This window comes from Manis javanica, chromosome 11 (genome assembly GCF_040802235.1).
Source record: "Manis javanica isolate MJ-LG chromosome 11, MJ_LKY, whole genome shotgun sequence".
In the NCBI taxonomy this organism is placed as follows: domain Eukaryota; kingdom Metazoa; phylum Chordata; class Mammalia; order Pholidota; family Manidae; genus Manis; species Manis javanica.
In genome coordinates this window covers 76,385,884-76,408,222 of record NC_133166.1, presented here as the reverse complement: position 1 = coordinate 76,408,222, position 22,339 = coordinate 76,385,884, and the positions used below count along the sequence as shown (strand labels likewise).

At 34.8% G+C, this 22,339-nt stretch overlaps 1 protein-coding gene across 1 annotated transcript in view; it reads right to left on the bottom strand.

Annotated features, from left to right (window-relative positions):
- The window catches only part of CATSPERE (catsper channel auxiliary subunit epsilon), a 151,229-nt gene that overhangs the window by 102,374 nt on the left and 26,516 nt on the right, over positions 1–22,339 (bottom strand). The window contains exons 3-5 of the mRNA XM_073215735.1: positions 8,908–8,981; positions 8,565–8,634; positions 4,911–4,981 (exon numbers count right to left, since the gene is read on the bottom strand). Coding sequence (XP_073071836.1) covers positions 4,911–4,981; positions 8,565–8,634; positions 8,908–8,981 — 215 coding nt within the window. The remainder of the gene's footprint in view (positions 1–4,910; positions 4,982–8,564; positions 8,635–8,907; positions 8,982–22,339) is intronic.

Here is a 22,339-nt window from a genome sequence, read left to right as displayed (position 1 = left end):
TAGAAAAATACAACCTGCCAAGCCTGACCCAGAAAGAAACAGAAAATCTGAACAGACCAATTACCATCAATGAAATTGAACTGGTAATCAAAAAACTACCAAAGAACAAAACCCGTGGACCAGATGGCTTCACTGCTGAATTTTATCAAACATTTAGTGAAGACCTAATACCCATTCTCCTTAAAGTTTTACAAAGAATAGAAGAGGGAATACTTCCAAACTAATTCTATGAAGCCAGTATCACTCTAATACCAAAACCAGGCAAAGACACCCCCAAAAAAAGAAAATTACAGACCAATATCCCTGATAACCATAGATGCAAAAATACTCAACAAAATATTAGCAAACCGAATTCAAAAATACATCAAAAAGATCATCCACCATGACCAAGAAGGATTTATGCCAGGGATGCAAGGATGGTACAACATTTGAAAATATATCAACATCATCCACCACATCAACAAAAAGAAGGAAAAAAACCACATGGTCATCTCCATAGATGCTGAGAAAGCATTTGACAAAATTCAATATCCATTCATGATAAAAACTCTCAACAAAATGGGTATAGAAGGCAAGTACCTCAACATAATAAAGGCCATATATGACAAACCTAAACCCAACATTATACTTAACAGCGAGAAGCCGAAAGCTTTTTCTCTAAGACTGGGAACAAGACAAGGATGCCCACTCTCCCCACTTTTATTCAACATAGTACTGAAGAGTCTAGTCACAGCAAACAGACAACACAAAGAAATAAAAGGCATCCAGACCGGCAAGGAAGAAGTTAATCTGTCCCTGTTTGCAGATGACATGATATTATACATAAATAACCCTAAAGAATCCACTCCAAAACTACTAGATCTAATATCTGAATTCAGCAAAGTTGTGGGATACAAAATTAATACACAGAAATCTGTTACATTCCTATACACTAAAGATGAACCAGCAGAAAGAGAAATCAGGAAAACAATTCCATTCACAGTTGCATCAAAAAGAATAAAATACCTAGGAATAAACCTAACTAAGGAACTGAAAAAACTATACCCTGAAAACTACAAGACACTCATGAGAGAAATTAAAGAAGATACCAAAAATGGAAACACATCCTGTACTCATGGATAGGAAGAATTAATATTATCAAAATGGCCATCCTGCTAAAGCAATCTACAGATTCAATGCAATTCCTATCAAAATACCAACAGCATTCTTCAATGAATGAGAGCAAATCATCCTATAATTCATATGTAACCACAAAAGACCTCGAATAGCCAAAGCAATCCTGAGAAAGAAAAATAGAGCTGGAGGAATTACGATCCCCAACTTTAAGCTCTACAACAAAGTCACAGTAATCAAGATAATTTGGTACTGGCACAAGAACAGAACCATAGACCAATGGAACAGTCTAGAGATCCCTGATATAAACTCAACCATATATGGTCAATAAATATATGATAAAGGAGTCATGGACATACAATGGGGAAATGACAGCCTCTTCAACAACTGGTGTTGGCAAAACTGGACAGTTACATACAAGAGAATGAAACTGGATTATTGCTTAACCCCATACACAAGATGGATCAAAGACCTGAATGCAAGTCATGAAACTGTAAAACTCTTAGAAGAAAACATAGACAAAAATCTCCTGAATGTAAGCATGAGCAACTTTTTCCTCAATGCACCTCCTCAAGCAAGGGAAACAAAAGCAAAAATGAACACATGGGACTACATCAAACTAAAACGTTTCGGTACAGTAAAGGACACCATTGGTAGAACAAAAAGGCATCCTACAGTATGGAAGAATATATTTGTAAATGACATATCCGGCAAGGGGTTAGCATCCAAAATATATAAAGAGCTCACATGCCTCAACACCCAAAAAGCAAAAAACCTGATTAAAAAATGGGCAGAGGATGTGAAGAGATAGTTCTCCAAAGAAGAAATTCAGATGGCCAACAGACACATGAAAAGATGTTTCACATCACTAATTATCAGGGAAATGCAAATTAAAACCACAATGAGATATCACCTAACACCGGTAAGGATGGCCAGCATCGAAAAGACTAGGAACAACAAATGCTGGTGAGGATGAGGAGAAAGGGGAACCCTCCCTACAGTGCTGGTGGGAATGTAAGCTAGTTCAACCGTTGTGGAAAGCAATACGGAGCTTCTTCAAAAAACAAAAACAGAAATACCATTTGACCCAGGAATCCCACTCCTTGGAATTTACCCAAAGAATACAAGTTCTCAGAGTCAAAAAAACATATGCACCCTATGTTCATTGCAGCACTATTTATAATAGTCAAGATACGGAAGCAACCTAAGTGTCCATCAGTAGATGAATAGATAAAGAAGATGTGATACATATACACAATGGAATACTATTCAGCCATAAGAAAGAAACAAATCCTACCATTTGCAACAACATGGATGGAGCTGGAGGATATTATGCTCAGTGAAATAAGCCAGGCAGGGAAAGACAATTGCCAAATGATATCCCTCATTTGTGGAGCATAACAACGAAGCAAAACTGAAGGAACAAAATAGCAGCAGACTCACAGACTCCAAGAAGGGACCTGTGGTTACCAAAGTGGAGGGGTGTGGGAGGGCAGGTCGGGAGGGAGGGAGATGGGAATTGAGGGGTATTATGTTTAGTACACATGGTGTGGGGGGTCATGGGGAAAACAGTTAGAACAGAGCAGGCAAACAGTGAGTCTGTGGCATATGATGGACAGTGACTGCACTGGGGTATGGTTGGGGACTTGATAATATCGGTAAATGTAGTAACCACATTGTTTTTCCATGTGAAACCATCATAAGAGTGTATATCAATAATACCTTAATAATAAAAAAAAGAAACTTCAGCAACACAGTGGAAGAAAAAAAACTAAGAATCACTACACAAAAAGGGAAGGGTGTTTCAAGTAAGTCACAGTATAACTCCACCAGAAACAAAACCAGAAACCAGCAGTAGATACACACAAGAAAAAGAGAGGGGAATCAAAGTACACCACTGTGGAAAACCATCAATTTGCAAAAGAACAGTAAGGGAAGAAAGGAACAGAGAAATACAAAAGAGCCAGAACACAACTCATAAGTTTGTCTTCCTTATTTATCAAGACTTACTTTAAATGTCAATGAATTAAATTCTCCAGTCAGAAGTTGAAGAGTGTCTGCATTGATGAAAAACAAGCCCCAATTTTTTTGCCTCTAAGAGACTCACTCCAGCTTCAAGGACATATATAGGTTCAAAGTGAAGGGATGGAAAAAGATATTCCATAACAAATGTATGTAATGTTTTATTTCTTGACCTATGTGATGGATCCATGGGTATTAGTTCCATTTTTATTCTTGAAATGCTGTTTAACAGTTGATAGATTGCAAACATTTTTATAACCTAAGTAACAGAAAAACACTTGCTCCTACACAATTCTCTTTTGGGCTAATTTGTCCCCTTGGTAGGTGGTTCTCCTTTTGATTTTGCTTTCGTGGAGGGAACATGTCTGGATCAGTGCAGTCAGGAGGCACAGCTCTTTCACCAGCTCTTGGGGCTCAGTATGTGAGACTGGAAACCCTTGAAACCGGCTATAAATGCTTTCTTGGCAGAATCTCCTCTCTGATGGTTCCCGTGGTCTCTCCTTGGAGGAAGCAGAAAGCCCATCTGGCCATAGAAGCAGGTTCTATTCTCCAATTCAGCTGTACCAGGAATTTTTATCCCCAAGAGTTCTCTTGTCTATTTCTCAATTTGTTCAAAACCCACAGGGGTTAAGTTGGTGAGCTGGCACCCCTTAAGCCCCCAACAAAGACAGAAAGAAGCCTGCCAGTTTCACGAGTAGCAGAAACTCAATCCTTGCCTCCTTGTAAGACTCTGGGAAGGTGGCAGTAATTTGGAGAGGAATGTGTAGATGTACTCATGGTGAGGCTTGCTGAAATATAGTTATCAGGATTTTCAATCCAAAAGTTACACATAGGCTGCAGAGCTATCTGACTTTATAAGGGACCATGTGAACCAGGACAATGAAATGATCAGCAACAACCATGCCTTATCAAAGACATGAGTATTCTGAGCAGTTCTGCCAGTGACATGCACCAATCTTCAACTGGTAACTGTGGCCATGGAAATGTGGGATTGTGGAGCTAGTACCATAGAAATCACATGAATTTAACAATTTTATCACACAATAGGGGAGGGATGGCTCCCCCAAAGGAAGGGGATTTTAAATAGATTTTAAAAATGTTAGTTACAGTCATCTGGACAGCAGGGGCCACATTAGACAATTCTTTATGTACTACACAGGACTTAGGATACTGCCTTGACTATGACACAAAAAATATTCTGATTTGTTGATGCTTTTTACTTATGACATGCTATAAAAGCAGTGAGATAATTTTTCTTATATCAGTTTTCCCTTCTTAGTTATATTCATTTCCTCTCATGTTAAAATGGGTTTGAAGAGCTACCCAAAATAAAGAAAGACCTTTTGGAATACAATGTATAATATATATATTGTAAATAAAATAGCCCTGTAGTCTGAAAAACTACAGTCAAATCCCAATCTATCTTTTAGTAGCTATGCGTTTTTGTCCAAATTATTTAACCAATCAAAGCTTATAATCCCTCATTTGTACAATAAAAATAATAATACTTAACATGGGTGTGTTATGGAAACTGAGAGATAATTTATATCAAATATAAACATGTAGGAGCAGTGTATGTTTTCAAATAGTGGTGGTTATTGTTATTTTATTGTTCTTCAATATTAGTTTGACTATATTTGAGGATACCTTGTTTGGTGAAGAGTGACAGCTTATATGCAAACTATAATGTAGATAATCTACTTGGAGTTAATTAAAAGTTAAGATTAAATACTCTTAAAAAGCAACAGTTACCTTTGTATACAAAAAGTACTTACAGAACTTTATAATACCACAGAAAGCAAGTATGAGAACTGTCCACAGGTAAATAGCGTTCTTCTTCTAAATCCTAAAAAAATGTATCAGAAATTATGTTAGGTTAACTTTAAAATAAATACAAACTTGGACACAGGCATAAGAGTCACAGAGGAACTAAGTTAATTATCTAAGGTTATAGGAAGTATTATTTTTAGAATAGAACTAATAAATAGTCATGTAATGCTTGCTCAATTCTTGGCTACTCTTTGTAATTAAGAATTTACCATCATGAGAGACAAATTTAGATGGATTATTATGTTTGTCCTTGTAAATTAATAAGGAATGTATATGCTTTATATAGTCAATTAATATATGATAAAGGAGCCAGGGACATACAAAGGGGAAACGACAGCCTCTTCAACAACTGGTGTTGGCAAAAACTGGACAGCTACATGTAAGAGAATGAAACTGGATTATTGTCTATCCCCATACACAAAAGTAAACTCAAAATGGATCAAAGACCTGAATGTAAGTCAAGAAACCATAAAACTCTTAGAAGATAACATAGGCAAAAATCTCCTGAATATAAACATGAGCAACTTTTTCCTGAATGTATCTCCTCGGGCAAGGGAAACAAAAGCAAAAATGAACAAATGGGACTACATCAAACTAAAAAGTTTCTGTACAGCAAAGGACACCATCGGTAGAACAAAAAGGCATCCTACAGTATGGGAGAATATATTTGTAAATGACATATCTGACAAGGGGTTAACATCCAAAATATATAAAGAACTCACATGCCTCAACACCAAAAATGCAAATAACCTGATTAAAAAATGGTCAGAGGATATGAACAGACACTTCTCCAAAGAAGAAATTCAGAAGGCCAACAGGCACATGAAAAGATGCTCCACATCACTAATTATCAGGGAAATTCAAATTAAAACCACAGTGAGTTGTCACCTCACACCAGTTAGGATGGCCAGCATCGAAAAGACTAAGAAAACAAATGCTGGTGGGGATGCAGAGAAAGGGGAACCCTCCTACACTGCTGGTGGGAGTGTAAGCTAGTTTAACCATTGTGGAAAGCAATATGGAGATTCCTCGAAAACTAAAAAGAAAACTACCATTTGACCTGGGAATTCCACTCCTAGAAATTTACCCAAAGAATAGAAGTTCTCTGAGTCAAAAAGACATATGCATCCCTATGTTTATTGCAGCACTATTTACAATAGCCAAGATATTGAAGCAACCTAAGTGCCATCAGTAGATGGATGGGTAAAAAAGAGGTGGTACATGTACATATACAGAACAGAATAGTATTCAGCTATAAGAAAGAAACAAATCCCACCACTTGCAACAACATGGATGGAGGTAGAGGCTATTATGCTCAGTGAAATAAGTCAGGCAGAGAAAGACAAATACCAAATGATTTCCCTTATTTGTGGAGTATAACAACAAAGCAAAACTGAAGGAACAAAACAGCAGCAGTCTCACAGAGTCCAAGAAGCGACTAGCGGTTACCAAAGGGGAGGGGTGTGGGATGGTGGGTGGGGAGGGAGGGAGAAGGGGATTATGGGATATCATGATTGGTTATATGCTGTGTGTGGGATCACAGGGAAGACAATGTAGCACAGAGAAGACAAGTAGTGACTGTGGCATCTTACTACACTGATGGGCAGTGCCTGCATTGGGGTATGGGGGGAAACTCGATAATATGGGTGAATGTAGTAACCACATTTTCATGTGCAACTTTCATAAGAGTGTATAACCATAATACCTTAATAAAAAATTATATAAATAAAGAAATATCTATGTCTGTCTTTGCCCCTAGTTTCTGCTAATATTTGATCTTTGACCCTGGTTTCTGACACACAGCTCCTTGGAGTGTCTGAATCCCTTTTGTTCTAATGAGGTGACTCTTGGTTGACTCCTTGATGGGAACTTAATTGGTTACTAAGAAAGACCAAGCCACAGTTAGACAGTTGGAACATTCAATTCAACTTCCCATCATCTGGAGCAGGGAGAAGGGCTGGAAGTGAGTGAGCATCAGTGGTGAGATCTGGAGAGTAGGCTGGTGGACACATCCACATGCCAGCAAGGTGACACATCCCAGTTCCATGGGGACAGAAGCTCCTGTGCTTAGGACCCTTCTGGACCTTGCTCCACTCTCTTCATTTGGCTGTTCATCTGTATCCTCTTATCATTATCGTATATTATAAGGGAAATGTGTGTTTCCCTGAGTTCTATGAGCTGTTCAAGCAATTCTTAAGTCTGAGGAGAAGGCTGTGAGAACTTGGATTTATAGTCTGCCAGTCAGAAGTACAGGTTACAACCTGGGACTTGTGACTGGCATTTGAAGTAGGGGCTGACTTGTGCAACTGAGTCTTGTGATGTTAACTTCCTGAAGATAGTGTCATGTAAGGATGTGAACTTAACTCTGTGTGCATAGTGCCAGAACTGAATTGCAGTATACCCTGCTGCCGTCAGAGAATTGGTCAGTGTAGGCAACCCCCCCACCCCACCATCTGCTCAGAGGAGTGTTCTCTGTGAGTACAAAAAAGAGAACAGTGAATTTTCCTTGACAGCCTTTTTCACTGAAACACAATTCATTTAATTTTCTTGTTTAATTGTTCTGAATCAGAGATGATTTTGCTCAGCAGGGGACATTTAGCAATGCCTGGAGATGTTTTTGGTTGTTATAACCGAGTGCTTTTGAGTGTATTTAAAAAGTCACGTGTAGGATTGTATGATCTTACAGATCATAAGATCTGATAACACTATATATTAATGATGATATTCCTATATATGCATGTATTTATGTGTACATATTTTTTCATATTTTTTGCATAACTATTCATATTTATATGGGCTTCCAACATACAACAAAAGGGAAAGGAGTCCTTTACTTCTTCAGGAATTGTGTTCATGAAACTGATAAACACATAAATCCAAAGAGCCAAATACAAATGTTTTTTAATCTATAAGGACTGAAAAATGGATTAATATTCATCTTGCCTATCCCACATCACTCTTATTTTCCTGAAAAGTAAAGATTATTCATTAAAAAGAAGGCACAAGTCTCAAAATAAAGGCAGGATTTGTCACACAAACTCTCTGTAACAGTGGCTTTAGACATACTTGTGTAGGAACATGAGATGTGAGATGTGTGGCCAGTACTTTGTTACTAACAAAGTGCCAATGTTTTTAAATGCTTTATTCATTTATTTATTTATTTATAAAGTAGAGAGGATTCAACATCACTCTCATTTATTTGCATTCACATATGTTTTCTTAAAATTGCTGAAAATATTGGAGCAGAAACAAATATGCTAGAAATGGCTCCTAATCCTGGGTATTGTCATAGGAATATATGACATGAGACTCACTCAGCTGGGAGTATGGTTACCATTAAGGTAGTAACTGGGGCTTTAACATATTTATTAATAAAAAGGCTCAGTTAAAAATCAGGTGTCATTTCATAACTTACAATTTGCTGTGAGATGTATCTACAGACTTAGGACATTTTAACAATAATTTTAAAATACTTATTTATAGTTACAATGTATACTATTTAAAACAGGTTAAATTAGGTTGAAGCTCCAAATAAAGCAAAATAAAATTAACAGTGATGATTATTCAAGACTGAGTAAGTTATATTAAAATCTACTCACTGGGCCTGTAACAACTGGTTTTATAATCTGAATACCAGGAGAAGAACAACGTAGTTCTGTCTTGGGTAAGCTAGCATTTAAAAAGAAAAGGAAAGGAGAATAAGTATGTATATAAGATTAATAAAAATTCCCCTACTACTTTTCAAGGCTATAAACTTCATTGTATGCTAATAAGAAAAATTTTAAAGAAGCATTATTTTACTTCTATTTTCAAAGTGATTTTGTCTTTCTTTTCACATCTATTTAATGGGAAGAAATATACATTAAATCATAGCCTTGAATATGAGGGGTTTTTATTACAGTAAATACACACATATATTGACATTAAGGGCAAAAATCTTACCTTTTATTTTTCACAGAACAAGCTCCTGGCACACTCCACTCCAAAAATAATGTTCCTTCATACTCTAACTTAATCTAAAAAAGAAGGAAAATAATTCAAACAAAAAATATGCTCCAAAATTTTCATCTCAGTGTTCAGATGTAGGGTTCGATTTTCTGGCTTCTTGTTATTTAAGTAAAGAAAGCATAACTATACTTAGAGTCCTTTGAAATTGTACAAAGTAATATAACAAAGGAAAAGTAACAACTTTTCTGGGACACTTTAGTTATCTCCCCCCCAAACTGTCAGATTTTTATCTAATTTTACTTGAAAAATAATCTATTATGTGTATTAAATAATCTATTAAGAGGTGGCTGCTACTCTAGTAGGTTCTAAGACTAAAGAAAGATGAATGAGACAAGATCCTCAACTTAAAAACAACTGATTTAATATTGAGACCCTGTTTGTACATCACCATCATCATATATTTCATTAGTCACATTTTCCTTATTTCTACTTTTCTCCCCCTTTTCCACATTCTTTCATTTTAAAGTTCTTTCTTTCCCCTCTTGAAGTCCACTTACTCACTTTCTAACATCATCAGTCTGTCTCAGTTTTGGTCCTGCTCTTCAGACAGGGTTGAAACACAATTTCACCTTCTAACATTGTGACATAAAAATTACATGCATACACATTTGTATACATTTTTATGTAGATTACAAATATAAGTTTTAGTGTTTTTAACTTACAAAATGGGGATTTTATTATAATACCAGCTATCTCACGGATTTGATATTATAGAAGTAATGACAATGTATAAGAAGAAAAAAGAAAAATTCACCAGAAGATATAACATAACTCTGAAATATATAAAGCAAAATTTAATAGAATTACTGGAACAAATTTTAAAAGCCACAAACCTAGTGGTAGATTTTTAACACACTTTTCTCAAACCACAGATAAGCCTGAAAAAAAGGTAGCTATATATATATGTAATATATAGGATTCATAAAATTAACCATTATAAAATATATTCTTTTCAATCTCACATAGAATATTTACCAAAAGTGACCACATTTCTGAAGGAAGTCTTAGTCAATCTCAAAGAATTATCACACATACCATGCATTTCATATTAATTAAATAAAATGAAAATTTCTCATAAAGTTGGCAAGTAAAAAACCTTAGGATATTTTTAACGTTAAAACAACTATTTCTGAATGATTTGTGGAGTAAAGCAGAAATAACAATGGAAAAAGAAAAAACATTTACAAACAGTAAAAGCATTTGATGTTATCAAAATTTATAGTATGTAGCATAAATAGTACCTAAAAGGAAATTTATAGCCACATATATATAAATAAATATATATGTGGCTATAAATATATATATATTTAATGTAATACACACACACAAAAGAAATAAAGTAGTTTGAAGGTGAACAACTCAGTTTTCAGTATAAGATGCAAATAAAATAATAGAGAAAACCCAAAAAAGTAAAAGAAAGGATATAAAAGAGAGGAAAAAACAGGAATTAACACAAAGAAAACAAACTGGGAAGAGTTAGTGGTGATGTAGTTTTTAATCTACTGAAATTTCCTTATAAACACAGAGAAGACGATTAGGATAGTACTAAGACAAAACAAAACAAAAAGACCCCACTGGACAATATCAACAGTAAACTCAATAGTGAGGTATCTCTTAAAATCCCAAGATATAGGTGGGCTGGAACAAACCATCTAAAACAACTAGACTCGTGACATCAGCTTAAGGAAGCAAAAGAAAGCAAATACAAGAGACCATAGAAGGAAGTACACCTAAGTCAGCAGTAGGGATTCAGTGGGACCCATGCAGGACAATTTGAGGACAGAAACTCTAATAGAAGGAGTTTTGCACTTGTCAATTTCTAGGTAAGTACAAGAGGCCCATACTCATGTCTGAAAGGGTAGGAGGAGCTGGGACCTATGAACTCCAAAACCAATGAATACTAAAGATACCTTTTAGGGCAAGATGCATAATGGAGATAATCTCAGTTGAGCTGGAAAGCATCAGTAAGGACAAAGGAAAGAGATATGAGAGGGAAACAGAACCTGCAGATCTCTGAAAATATTAGATTTATTTTTGGACACTTTACTAAACAACAGGAGAGGTAACTCTAGAGCCATGAAGTTAGAAAAGTTATTTTGGCCCACCCATCCCTCCTTAAAGATCAGGAAAATGAATTTTATGTACATAAAAAAAGAAGAGCACAGAAAGAGGATCACAGACAAATTCCACACAGTTATAAGAAAAAGAAGGGAATAAGAAGCAAAACAGCATCTCTATATGAACATACCCAATAGGTAAATGAGAGGTATAACTTGATGTAGTGGTTAAGTTTTATGTGTCAACTTGGCTAGCTTATAGTGCCCTGTCATTTAATAAGAAACTAATACAGATTTTGCTGTGAAGGTATTTTATAGATGTTTTTACATCTACAATCACTTGAGTTTAAGCAAAAGAAACTACCTTTGATAATGTGGGTAAGTTCTCTTCCATCAGTTGGAAGCCTTCAGAGCAAACACTGAGGTTTCCTAGAAATGCAGTTCTGCTCCATGGCTGCAGCATTAACTCTGTTTGAGTTTACAGTCTGCTGACCTGACCTAAAGATTCCAGATTTACCAGTTCCCAATAGTCACATGAGCCAATTTCCTAAAATAAATTTCTTAATATATACATGTGCGAATTCCTTTGGTTCTGCTTCTCTGAATAACCCTGGCTAATACACATACTATTTCAAACTTAGGCAAAATAAATGGGAAAATGATAGAAGTTATGCAATAACAATATAAATCAGAATTTCAAACTCATATATAAACTAGAACTCAGGAAAAATAGAAATAAAGAAAAAGCCATTTCAGAAATGAACTAAGGAGAAACAGTTGTGAATAAACTTTAGTGATAAATAGGTTTTCATCTTAAAGACTTTAGTGATAAATAGATTTTCAAAAATAAGAGTCAAAAAGTAACTCAAGAATAAGTGACAAATATAAAAGACAGGCAATAAAATACAATATATGTATGGTTAGAAGTCCTGAAGAACCAAAGTGCTTGGAACAGAACAATAACATTAACTATAATTCAAGAATATGTGAAAAAAATAGCCTGAAACAACATATTGAATGGGCACATCTTATGCCTAGGAAAAGCAATTAAGAATGATTTTTTAAAAAGCAACCCAGGAGATATACATAGGCATGAACTTAAAAAGAAATTCTTTGGGAATCTTGACAAAAAAAAGTTATTCATAAAGGAAAGAAAATCTGATTCCTAGCAGACTTTTTAGAAGCAACACTTTATGTCAGAGACAACAAAGTAACATATAAAGAAGGAAATAAAAACATTAGCCCATAATTTTTTTGTCCAGATAGACCAACTTTTAGATGTAAGTCCATAGATAAGCTGTGTGACCATAAAATGACTCGGGAAATCTTTCTCCATGAGCTATTCCTGAAGAATCTACAAGAAAAAGAGTTTCAGATCACCAAAATGAGTGCAGAAACATCAACATAAGGACTGATGCTAAGTATTAAATATAAATTTTTCTGTAGACCACACCAACATGGTGGCTACAAAAAAAGAAATAGAGTTGTCCATGACCATACTCTGACAGTGTATCAGAACATGGTAGTGGGAGCATCAGGGTAATGGTGGCCAAATAATTTCAAATTGCTCCACACATTTCCAAAAACACAAAACAAAACAAAACTACACAGATCAACATATAAAACCAATAGAATTCTACATTACAGCATAACTAGAATACAAAGCACATCGCAAACTTCAAGAAATCTGTAAGTAGAAGAATAAAAATTTTTAGCAAAGCTCACTTAAACTCCTGTCATAATCCCTGTGGCAAGTAATAGGCCTCATAAAAAAAAACTGCAGGGAAAAGAAAAGACAGGAACAAATAGTCAAGATTAATTAAAATCACCTAGAAAGAGAAAGGACACCCCTAGTGCAAAAAAAAAAATACCACAGAAATCTCCTGGAAGATCATAGCATTGACTATAAGAAAGAGAATTAGAACCATGTATGACTTGAGTGGGAGCCTCAGAAAGGCATCACTTCTGGAAAAATGACTAAAGGAAAGGAGATACACCCTTCAGAGAGAGAGTGGTGAAGGGAAAGAGAGCCAAGAGGGGGAAATTTAGGATGTTACAAATCAAAACAAAAAACAAAAACACACACACACATAGAGGAAATACAATACAGCCAATAAAAGGCCATCAATTAAAGAAGTTTCACTTTGCTACACTAAAAGAAGAAAACCTTAACTATGAAACTTCTAAATCAACCCAAGATGCCAACCTGTCCATGAAATTCATAGATATATACACCCTCTAACCATACAGAGCTACTATAGGAGAATAAAAATGAAAACCAAACATTAATGAAACTGCCTTCAAAAAACCAAACAAAAAAGCACAAGAAAACTGCAAACTAACACCCTAAACTGAATTAAATATCCTCAAACAAGCATTGGTGATAAGAGAAAGAAAAACCTTGAATTTTAAATTCACAAACTAGGGACAAAAAGGAACCACAAATAGAAAGAAATAACAGTTGACTGAATGAGGAAATGAAACAGATGGATAACAAAGGATAAGAAAACTAAATTAAAGATATGGATTGGAGATTATATTTAAATGACAATTGAATAAAAATCATTGAAGAAAGGAAGAAAAAAACCAGGAGAGTGTAAGTGAAATAAATAAAAAAGAAGAAGAATCAGTGAGAAAGTGCTTGGAATGGAAGGCAAAATCCAACACCTGTATAATTGGAGTCTCTGGAGTCAACAAACAATGGCAAACAACTAATATTTAAATCTATAACTAAGAAAGCTTTCCAGAAATAGAAGATCTGAATATATATGTAGAAAGGGATCCCTAGTACCTGGAAAAATGGACTTATAAAAATTGACTCTAAAACATATGTGAATCTGTTGGACTTTAAAGATAAAGGAAAAGCTTTAGTCCTCCTAACAAAAATATCAAATAGGATAGAAGCACACCAGAATTCTCAAAAGCAGCATATAAAGCAAGTTAACACAGAAGGTAACTCAAGGAATGAAAACATGAACCAAAGATTTTATATCCAGCCAAGCTCTCCTCTAAGTATTAAGGCCACAGAAAAAAACATTCATAATAACAAAAATTCAGGAAATATTACAACTAGGAATCCTTTCTGAGGACTCTACTAGAGAAGGGGGGGGGGTCAGAAAACTATGGCCTGTGTACCAAATCCAGTTTACCACCAGCTTTTGTAAATAAAGTCTTAATAGAATACAGCCATATTCAATTTATTTAGTGTCTGTGGCTGCTTTCCTGTTACAATGGAAGAATTAAGTAGTTACAACAGAGACCATTTGATCTGAAAAACCTAAAATGTATACTATCTGGTCACTATAGAAAAAATTTATCAACAATTGTACTATAATTGAGGATGTATGTCATCAAACCAAGAAATGAATGAGGTAACTGGCAAAAGGAATGATTGTGAGCATTAATATATTTGATTATAGACAAAAGATTAACAGGTGCACATAAAGGTTAAAGGATAATATGTAAATGTTGTATATTCTGACAAAGTAGAAATACTGCAACAAAAAAACTTGGGGTAAAAAGGAAAAGGATAAAGGAAAGTAGAAGTTCATTGAATGTTGGCCGGGGAATAGGTGGCAATTAAATGATACCATTTAAAAGTGAGAAACCAGATAGTAAACAAGTAAATAAGAGAGCAGGGCACTAAAGATGTTCAAAGACATAAATACAAAGGTAACCACTATAATAAAATAAAACTTTCCTGAATGCAGAAAGACATGTTTTTTAAAAGGAGAGAGAAAACAATCAGGTAGAGAAAGAAACACAGCAAATATTTATACTTATAAGAGAATTGAGACTAAACATATTAGTCATATAAATAAATGTGAATGGGCTTAAATCACAAAGTAAGACCTAATAAATGCTGTGTACAAAAGAAACAGCCAAGAAAAAACTGTGAAGATAATGTAATGGGAGAAAACCCAGGTGATCCTAGGTTTAGCAATGACTTTTTAGATACACCAAAAGCACAATCCATGGAAGAAAAATTTGATAAATTGGGCTTCATTAAAGTTACAAAGATAAGTGAAACACCAGGAGAAAATATTTCCAAAACTACTCATATCTGATAAAGGACTTGTAGCCAAAATATTTTTGTATAAAAAAACCTCTTGAAACTCAACAATAAGAAAACAAAAGCCCAATTTAAAAAAAATGGAAAAAAGATTTGCACAAAGAAGACATCTAGAGGGCAAATATGCAACTGAAAAGATACTCAACATCATATGTCATTAGAGAATTGCAAAGTAAAACAATGTGAAACCACCACACACCCATTAGAAAGGTGAAAACTCCAAACACTGACAACACTAAATGCAATTGCTGATGAAGATGTGGAGTATATATATGTTTATTCAGATCCTCTGCCCATTTTCTAATCTAATTGTTAAGTTTTCCTGCATGGAGTTATATGAATTGTTCATGTATTTTGGATATTAGCCCCTTTTCAGATATACGATTTGTAAATATTTTCAGGAGAAAATATCCTGTTCAGTAGGTTTCCTTTTCATTTTGTTGATGATTTGCTACACAGAAGTCTTTTAGTTTGACATAGTCCCACTTGTTTATTTTTGCTTTTTTTGCCTTTGTTTTGGTGTCATTTAAAAAACAAGTATCATAGCCAAGACCAATATCAAGGAGCTTACTGCCTATGTTTCCTTCTAGGAGTTTTATGGTTTCAGGTCTTTAATCCACTTTGAATTAGTGTTTGTGTATGGTATAGAGTAGTGGCCCAGTTTCATTCTTTTGCATGTGGCTTCCCAGTTTTCCCAAAACCATTTATTATTATCCTTTTCCCATTGTATATTCTTGGTTTCTTTGTTGTAAACTAATTGACAATATACAAATGGGTTTCTTTCTGGGCCGTTTTGTACCATTAATCTATGTGTCTATTTTTATGCCAATACCATACAGTTTTGTTCACTATAACTTTGTAATATAGTTTGAAACCATGGTGTGTGAGGTCTCATCTTTGGTCTTCTTTCTCAAGATTGCTTTTTGCTATTTAGGGTGCTTTGTGATTCTATACAAATTTAGAATTGTTCTATTTCTATGAAAAATGCCTTTGGAATTTTGATGAGGAGTGTATTAAAATGTGGACTGTTTTGTTTAGTATGGCCATTTTAACAATATTAATTCTTCCAATCCATTAATATGGAATATCTTTCCATTTATTGTGTCTTCTTCAATTTCTTTCATCAATATCTTATAGTTTTCAGTGAACAGGTCTTTCATCTCCTTGGTTAAATTTGTTCTTAGGTATTTTTTTATTTTTGATGCAATTGTAAATGAGATTGTTTTCCTAATTTCTGAGAGTTCAGTATTAGTGTACAGGAACACAATAGATTTTTTGAATATTCATTTTGTATCCTGAAACTCTGCTGAATTCATTTGTTAGTGCTAAGTTTTTTTTTTCTGAGCGGAAACTTTAGGGTTTTCTGCATATATCATGCAGTCTGCAAATAGTGACAGTTTTACTTGTTCCTTGCTCATTTGTGTATCTTTTATTTCTTTTTCTGGCCTAATTTCCTTGGATAGGACTTCCAATACTATGGTGAATAAAAATGGCAAGAATAGGCATCCTTGTCTTATTCCATATCTTAATGGAAAAGCTTCCAGATTTTTCCATTGAGTTTGATTGTGAGCAGTAGGCTTGTTATATATAGTTTTAATATGTTGAGGTACATTCCCACTATAAACACTTTGTTGAGTTTTTATCACATATGGATATTGAATTTTGTCATTGCTTTTCTACATTTGCTGAGATGACCATTTAATTTTTATCCTTAATTTTGTTACTGTGTTACATCTCATTGATTTGCAGATGTAGAACCATCCTTGCATTTCCAAATAAATCCTACTTGATCATAGTATATAATCCTTTAAATGTACTATTGAATTAGATTTGCTAATATTTTGTTGAGCATTTTTGCATCTATGTTCTTTAGTGATATTGGCCTGCAATTTTCTTTTCTCAGAACATCCTTACCTGGTTTTGGTATTAGGGTAATGTTGGCCTTGTAAAATGAATTTGGAAGAGGTCCCTCCTGTTCTATATTTTGGTCTGTTCAGATTTTTTATTTTACTTTGATCCAGTGTTGGTAGGTTGTACATTTCTAGTAATTTATCCATTTCTTCTAATTGATCAAATTTGTTAGCATATAATTTGTTCACAGTAGTATCTTTAGATTCTTTGTATCTCTCTTATCACATATCTCCTTGTTAATTTCAGGTTTTATTTGAGTCCTCTCCTTTTTATTGGTGAGTCTAGCTAAAGGTTTATCAATTTTATCTTTTCAAATTACCAGCTGTTAGTTTCACTGATCAATTGTTATTTTAGTCTTAATTTCATTTATTTCTACTCTGATCTTTGTTATGACTTCATTTTTACTAACTCTTCTACTAACTTTGTTCTTTTTCTAGTTTCCTTTAAGATGAAATTTTAGGTTGAGTTTTTTTTTTCTTGATGGAGGCATTTAAGCTATGACTTTCTCTTAAAACTGCTTTTTCTGAATCCCATAAGTTTTGGCATATTGTATTTCCATTTTCATTTGTCTCAATGTATTTTTCAGTTTCTCTTTTGATTTCTTTTCTGACCCATTAGTAACATGCTATTTAATCCTCACATCTTTGTGAATTTTCCAGTTTTCTTGTTTCCAGGTTTCTAGTTTAATTCCATTGTGTTCAGTGTTTGAATTTGATTGCTTGAATGATTTCAATCTTCTTGAACTTATTAAGACTTTTTTTGTTGTAAAATATGACCTATCCTGGAGAATGTTTCACGGGTGCTTGAGAAAAACATGTATTCTGTTGCCTTGGGATGGGATATTCTGTAGATATCTGTTAAGTCCATCTAGTCTGTGTTGTTTAAGACTGATGCTTTTTATGGATTTTTTTCTCTGGATGATATACCCATTAATGCAAATGGGGTATTAAAGTTCCCTACTATTACTGTATGGCTTTATAATTCTCCTGTTAGTTCTGTTAGTACTTGCTTTATATATTCAGGGCTTCTATGTTGGGTTCATAAATATTTTAAAATGTCATATTCTCTTGGATGGACCCCTTTATAATTATATAATGCCATTGTTTGTCTCTTATTACAGTCTTTGTTTTAAAGTCTATTTTGTCTGATATAAGTACAGCTAATCCCACTTTCTTTGGGTTTGTATTTGTATGGAATAGCTTTTTTCATCCCCTGTCATTTTGTATGTGTCCTTACATCTGAAGAATCTCTTAGGTAGCATATAGATGACTCTTATCTTATTTTATTTATTTATTAAGTTATCACTGATATACAATCTTATGAAGATTTCACATGAGCAACATTGTGGTTTCAACATTCACCCATATTATCAAGTTCCCCCTGACCCCACTGCAGTCACTGTCTATCAGTGTAGTAAGACGCAATAGAATCATTACTTGTCTTCTCTGTCTGTACTTATTTACCCATGACTTACCTATATTGTGAGTGCTAATTATAGTGGAAGGCTCTTATTTTTTTAATCCATTCATTCATTCTATGTCTTTTGATTGAAGAATTTCTCCATTTACATTTAAAGTATGTTATTCAATGGAAGACTGTACACCCTTGAAACTGAACTGCAACTATGTGAAACGTTGCAGACAGGATCAGTGAAAGCTACCAATAGGAAAGAAAAGTTCAGAAATTAACCCATCTCTATATGGAACAAAGATGATATCAGAAAATAATAGGGAAAAATAGTTTAATAGATGCTTGTTCTTTATATGCAGAAAGTAATAAATGCCTATCTTATAGTATATATAAGGTGGACTCCAGATGGATTTATGACATATATTTGAAAGTAAAAATATACAATAAAAATCTTTCAAATTCTGGGTAGATAAAGATTTTTCTTAAATAAGGGTCCAAATAAAGTATAAATTGTAAGGTCAAAAAGGAGTACAGGGAAAAATTCATATGGAAGCACCAAAGACCCCAAATAGCCAAAGTAATCCTGAGGAAGAAGAATAAAGTCAGGGGGGATCTCACTCCCCAACTTCAAGATCTACTACAAAGCCATAGTAATCAAGACAATTTGGTACTGGCACAAGAATAGAGCCACAGACCAGTGGAACAGATTAGAGACTCCAGACATTAACCCAAACATATATGGTCAATTAATATTTGATAAAGGAGCCGTGGACATACAATGGGGAAATGACAGTCTCTTCAACAGATGGTGCTGGCAAAACTAGACAGCTACATGTAAGAGAATGAAACTGGACCATTGTCTAACCCCATACGCAAAAATAAATTCGAAATGGATCAAAGACCTGAATGTAAGTCATGAAACCATAAAACTCTTAGAAAAAACCATAGGCAAAAGTCTCTTAGACATAAACATGAGTGACCTCTTCTTGAACATATCTCCCCGGGCAAGGAAAACAAAAGCAAAAATGAACAAGTGGGACTATATTAAGCTGAAAAGCTTCTGTACAGCAAAAGACACCATCAATAGAACAAAAAGGTACCCTACAGTATGGGAGAATATATATATAAATAAAGGCTTGACATCCAAAATATATAAAGAGCTCTCCCACCTCAACAAACAAAAAACAAATAATCCAATTAAAAAATGGGCAGAGGAATTGAACAGACAGTTCTCCAGAAAAGAAATTCAGATGGCCAACAGACACATGAAAAGATGCTCCACACTGCTAATTATCAGAGAAATGCAAATTAAAACCACAATGAGATATCACCTCACACCAGTAAGGATGGCTACCATACAAAAGACAAACAACAACAAATGTTGACGAGGTTGTGAAGAAAGGGGAACCCTCCTACACTGCTGGTGGGAATGTAAATTAGTTCAACCATTGTGGAAAGCAGTATGGAAGTTCCTCAAAATGCTCAAAATAGACTTACCATTTGACCCAGGAATTCCACTCCTAGGAATTTACCCTAAGAATGCAGCAATCCAGTTTGAAAAAGACATATGCACCCCAATGTTTATTGCAGCACTACTTACAATAGCCAAGAATTGGAAGCAACCTAAGTGTCCATCAGTAGATGAATGGATAAAGAAGATGTGGCACATATTTACAATGGAATATTATTCAGCCATAAGAAGAAAACAAATCCTACCATTTGCAACATGGATGAAGCTAGAGGGTATTATGCTCAGTAAAATAAGCCAAGCAGAGAAAGAGAAATACCAAATGATTTCACTCATCTGTGGAGTATAAGAACAGAGGAAAAACTGAAGGAACAAAACAGCAGCAGAATCACAGAACCCAAGAATGGATTAACAGGTACCAAAGGGAAAGGGACTGGGGAGGATGGGTGGGTAGGGAGGGATAAGGGGGGGAAGAAGAAAGGGAGTATTATGATTAGCATGCATAATGTGGGGGGTGAGGGAAAGGGGAGGGCTGTGCAGCACAGAGAAGACAAGTAGTGATTCTACAACATTTTGCTATGCTGATGGACAGTGACTGTGATGGGGTTTGTGGGGGGGACTTGGTATAGGGGAGAGCCTAGTAAACATAAAATTCTTCATGTAATTGTAGATTAATGATAACAAAGAAAAAGAGAAAGAAAAGGAGGATTATTCCCTGATAGGATAAAACTAACTGCAAATCAATGATTAATGCATGCTTTACATATACTTAATTTTGATCTTTTAAAGGGTGTCAGATGATCAGCTATGGAAGAACATTTCTCTGATAATATTCCTTTCTCTTAAAAAAAAAAAAAAGCAGTTCCTGTGTGGTGATCTCCAATAGGTTCTTCACAATGGTATAAAGGTCATATCAAAGTGTGGGCAAAGGGTTTGTTTGTGTTTATACAGAGGATCAAAGCCTAATTTGGCTACCCAGAAAACGAATTAAGATATGATATGAAGAAGAACTTCCAACATCAACATCCTCTGGAAGAGTCATTCCAGAAGATGATCATCAAAAAACTTCAACAAAGATCCTGGCGCTGTTGCAGTTGTAGCTGCATTCATCCCACCTGGACTTGCCATTGGAATGAAGAAGGAGATATCTAAGCTGGCCTGTGCATACAGTAAAACAACAAATTTGACTGGATCTATACTGTCGGAACTCCACCAAGAATTAGGAGAAGTGCAAGTTGCAGTGCTCCAAAATCGTGCAACTATAGACTATCTACTGTTAAAAGAACATATGGGATGTGAACAGTTCCCAGGAATATGTTGTTTTAATTTGTCTGATTTTTCTGAAACTATTCAAATTCAGTTAGATAATATCCATCATATCATTGATAAGTTTTCACAAATGCCTAGGGTACCTAACTGGTTTTCTTGGTTTCACTGGATATGGCTGGTAATTGTAGGTCTGCTTTTGTTATGTAGCTATATTCCTATTATGTTAATGTGTGTATGCAATTTAATTAGTAGTTTAAAACCTATACATGCTTATGTTACTCTACAAGAAGATATGTCAAACAAATAATCAATCTTCCCATGTTTTCTTCTGTCTGCTACTTCTATAGCTTTTCTTCTTCCTTCCTAATTACAACCCTTTAGTAGTATTCGTGCCTCATATCAAAATTACCAAGTATCATAATTCTTCCAAGTGGTAAAGATACCTCAACACAAATGCTGGGCATAGAAGCCACAGGGCATAAATCTGCAAAGAAGTAAAAAGCTAACCTTTTCAAAGAATATTTCTTCTCTCTCACTTACCAACTTTACATTTCCCTGTATGGCCCCAGAAGATGACTGGTTAGCCAGAGACGGGTGGAACAACCCGTCTCAAGGGAGGAACAGCCTAAGACAGGCACAGTCGCAGGGGGGCCATCAGGAGAGAAATTGGGGATCAACAGAGGTGAGGCTTAGAACCTCACCCCAAACCCCTGTTTTGAGAGAAATCTTCTGTATCCGTGGATGTTTTGTTGCCCATGTCTAGCTTGGATTAATACTTGGTCTATAGGCACACACCTGATCATCTACATTTGCCCTCTTACAGAACTAAATTATGTTTTCTACCTTTATCTTGCATCTACCTGAGCATTTTGTTAATAATATTATTTTTAATAAAATGTGGGATTCACATATAAATCAAGTATAAATCAAGTAGAGAAATGTGAGATTCACATATAAATCAAGTATAAAAATCAAATGAATAATCATATCTGACTTGATTGTTTATAGTTCATGATGCGTGATCAAAACTGAAAGTTTCTGTGATATGACTGCCCTTGCACTGTTCTCTATGTAAGAACTTATTCACTATGTAAGAACTTGTTCACCATGTAAGAACTTGTTCGTTTCGCTTCAGAAGATTGGAAACTGTTGAGAAATAGGCTTGGGGTTGATTAATGA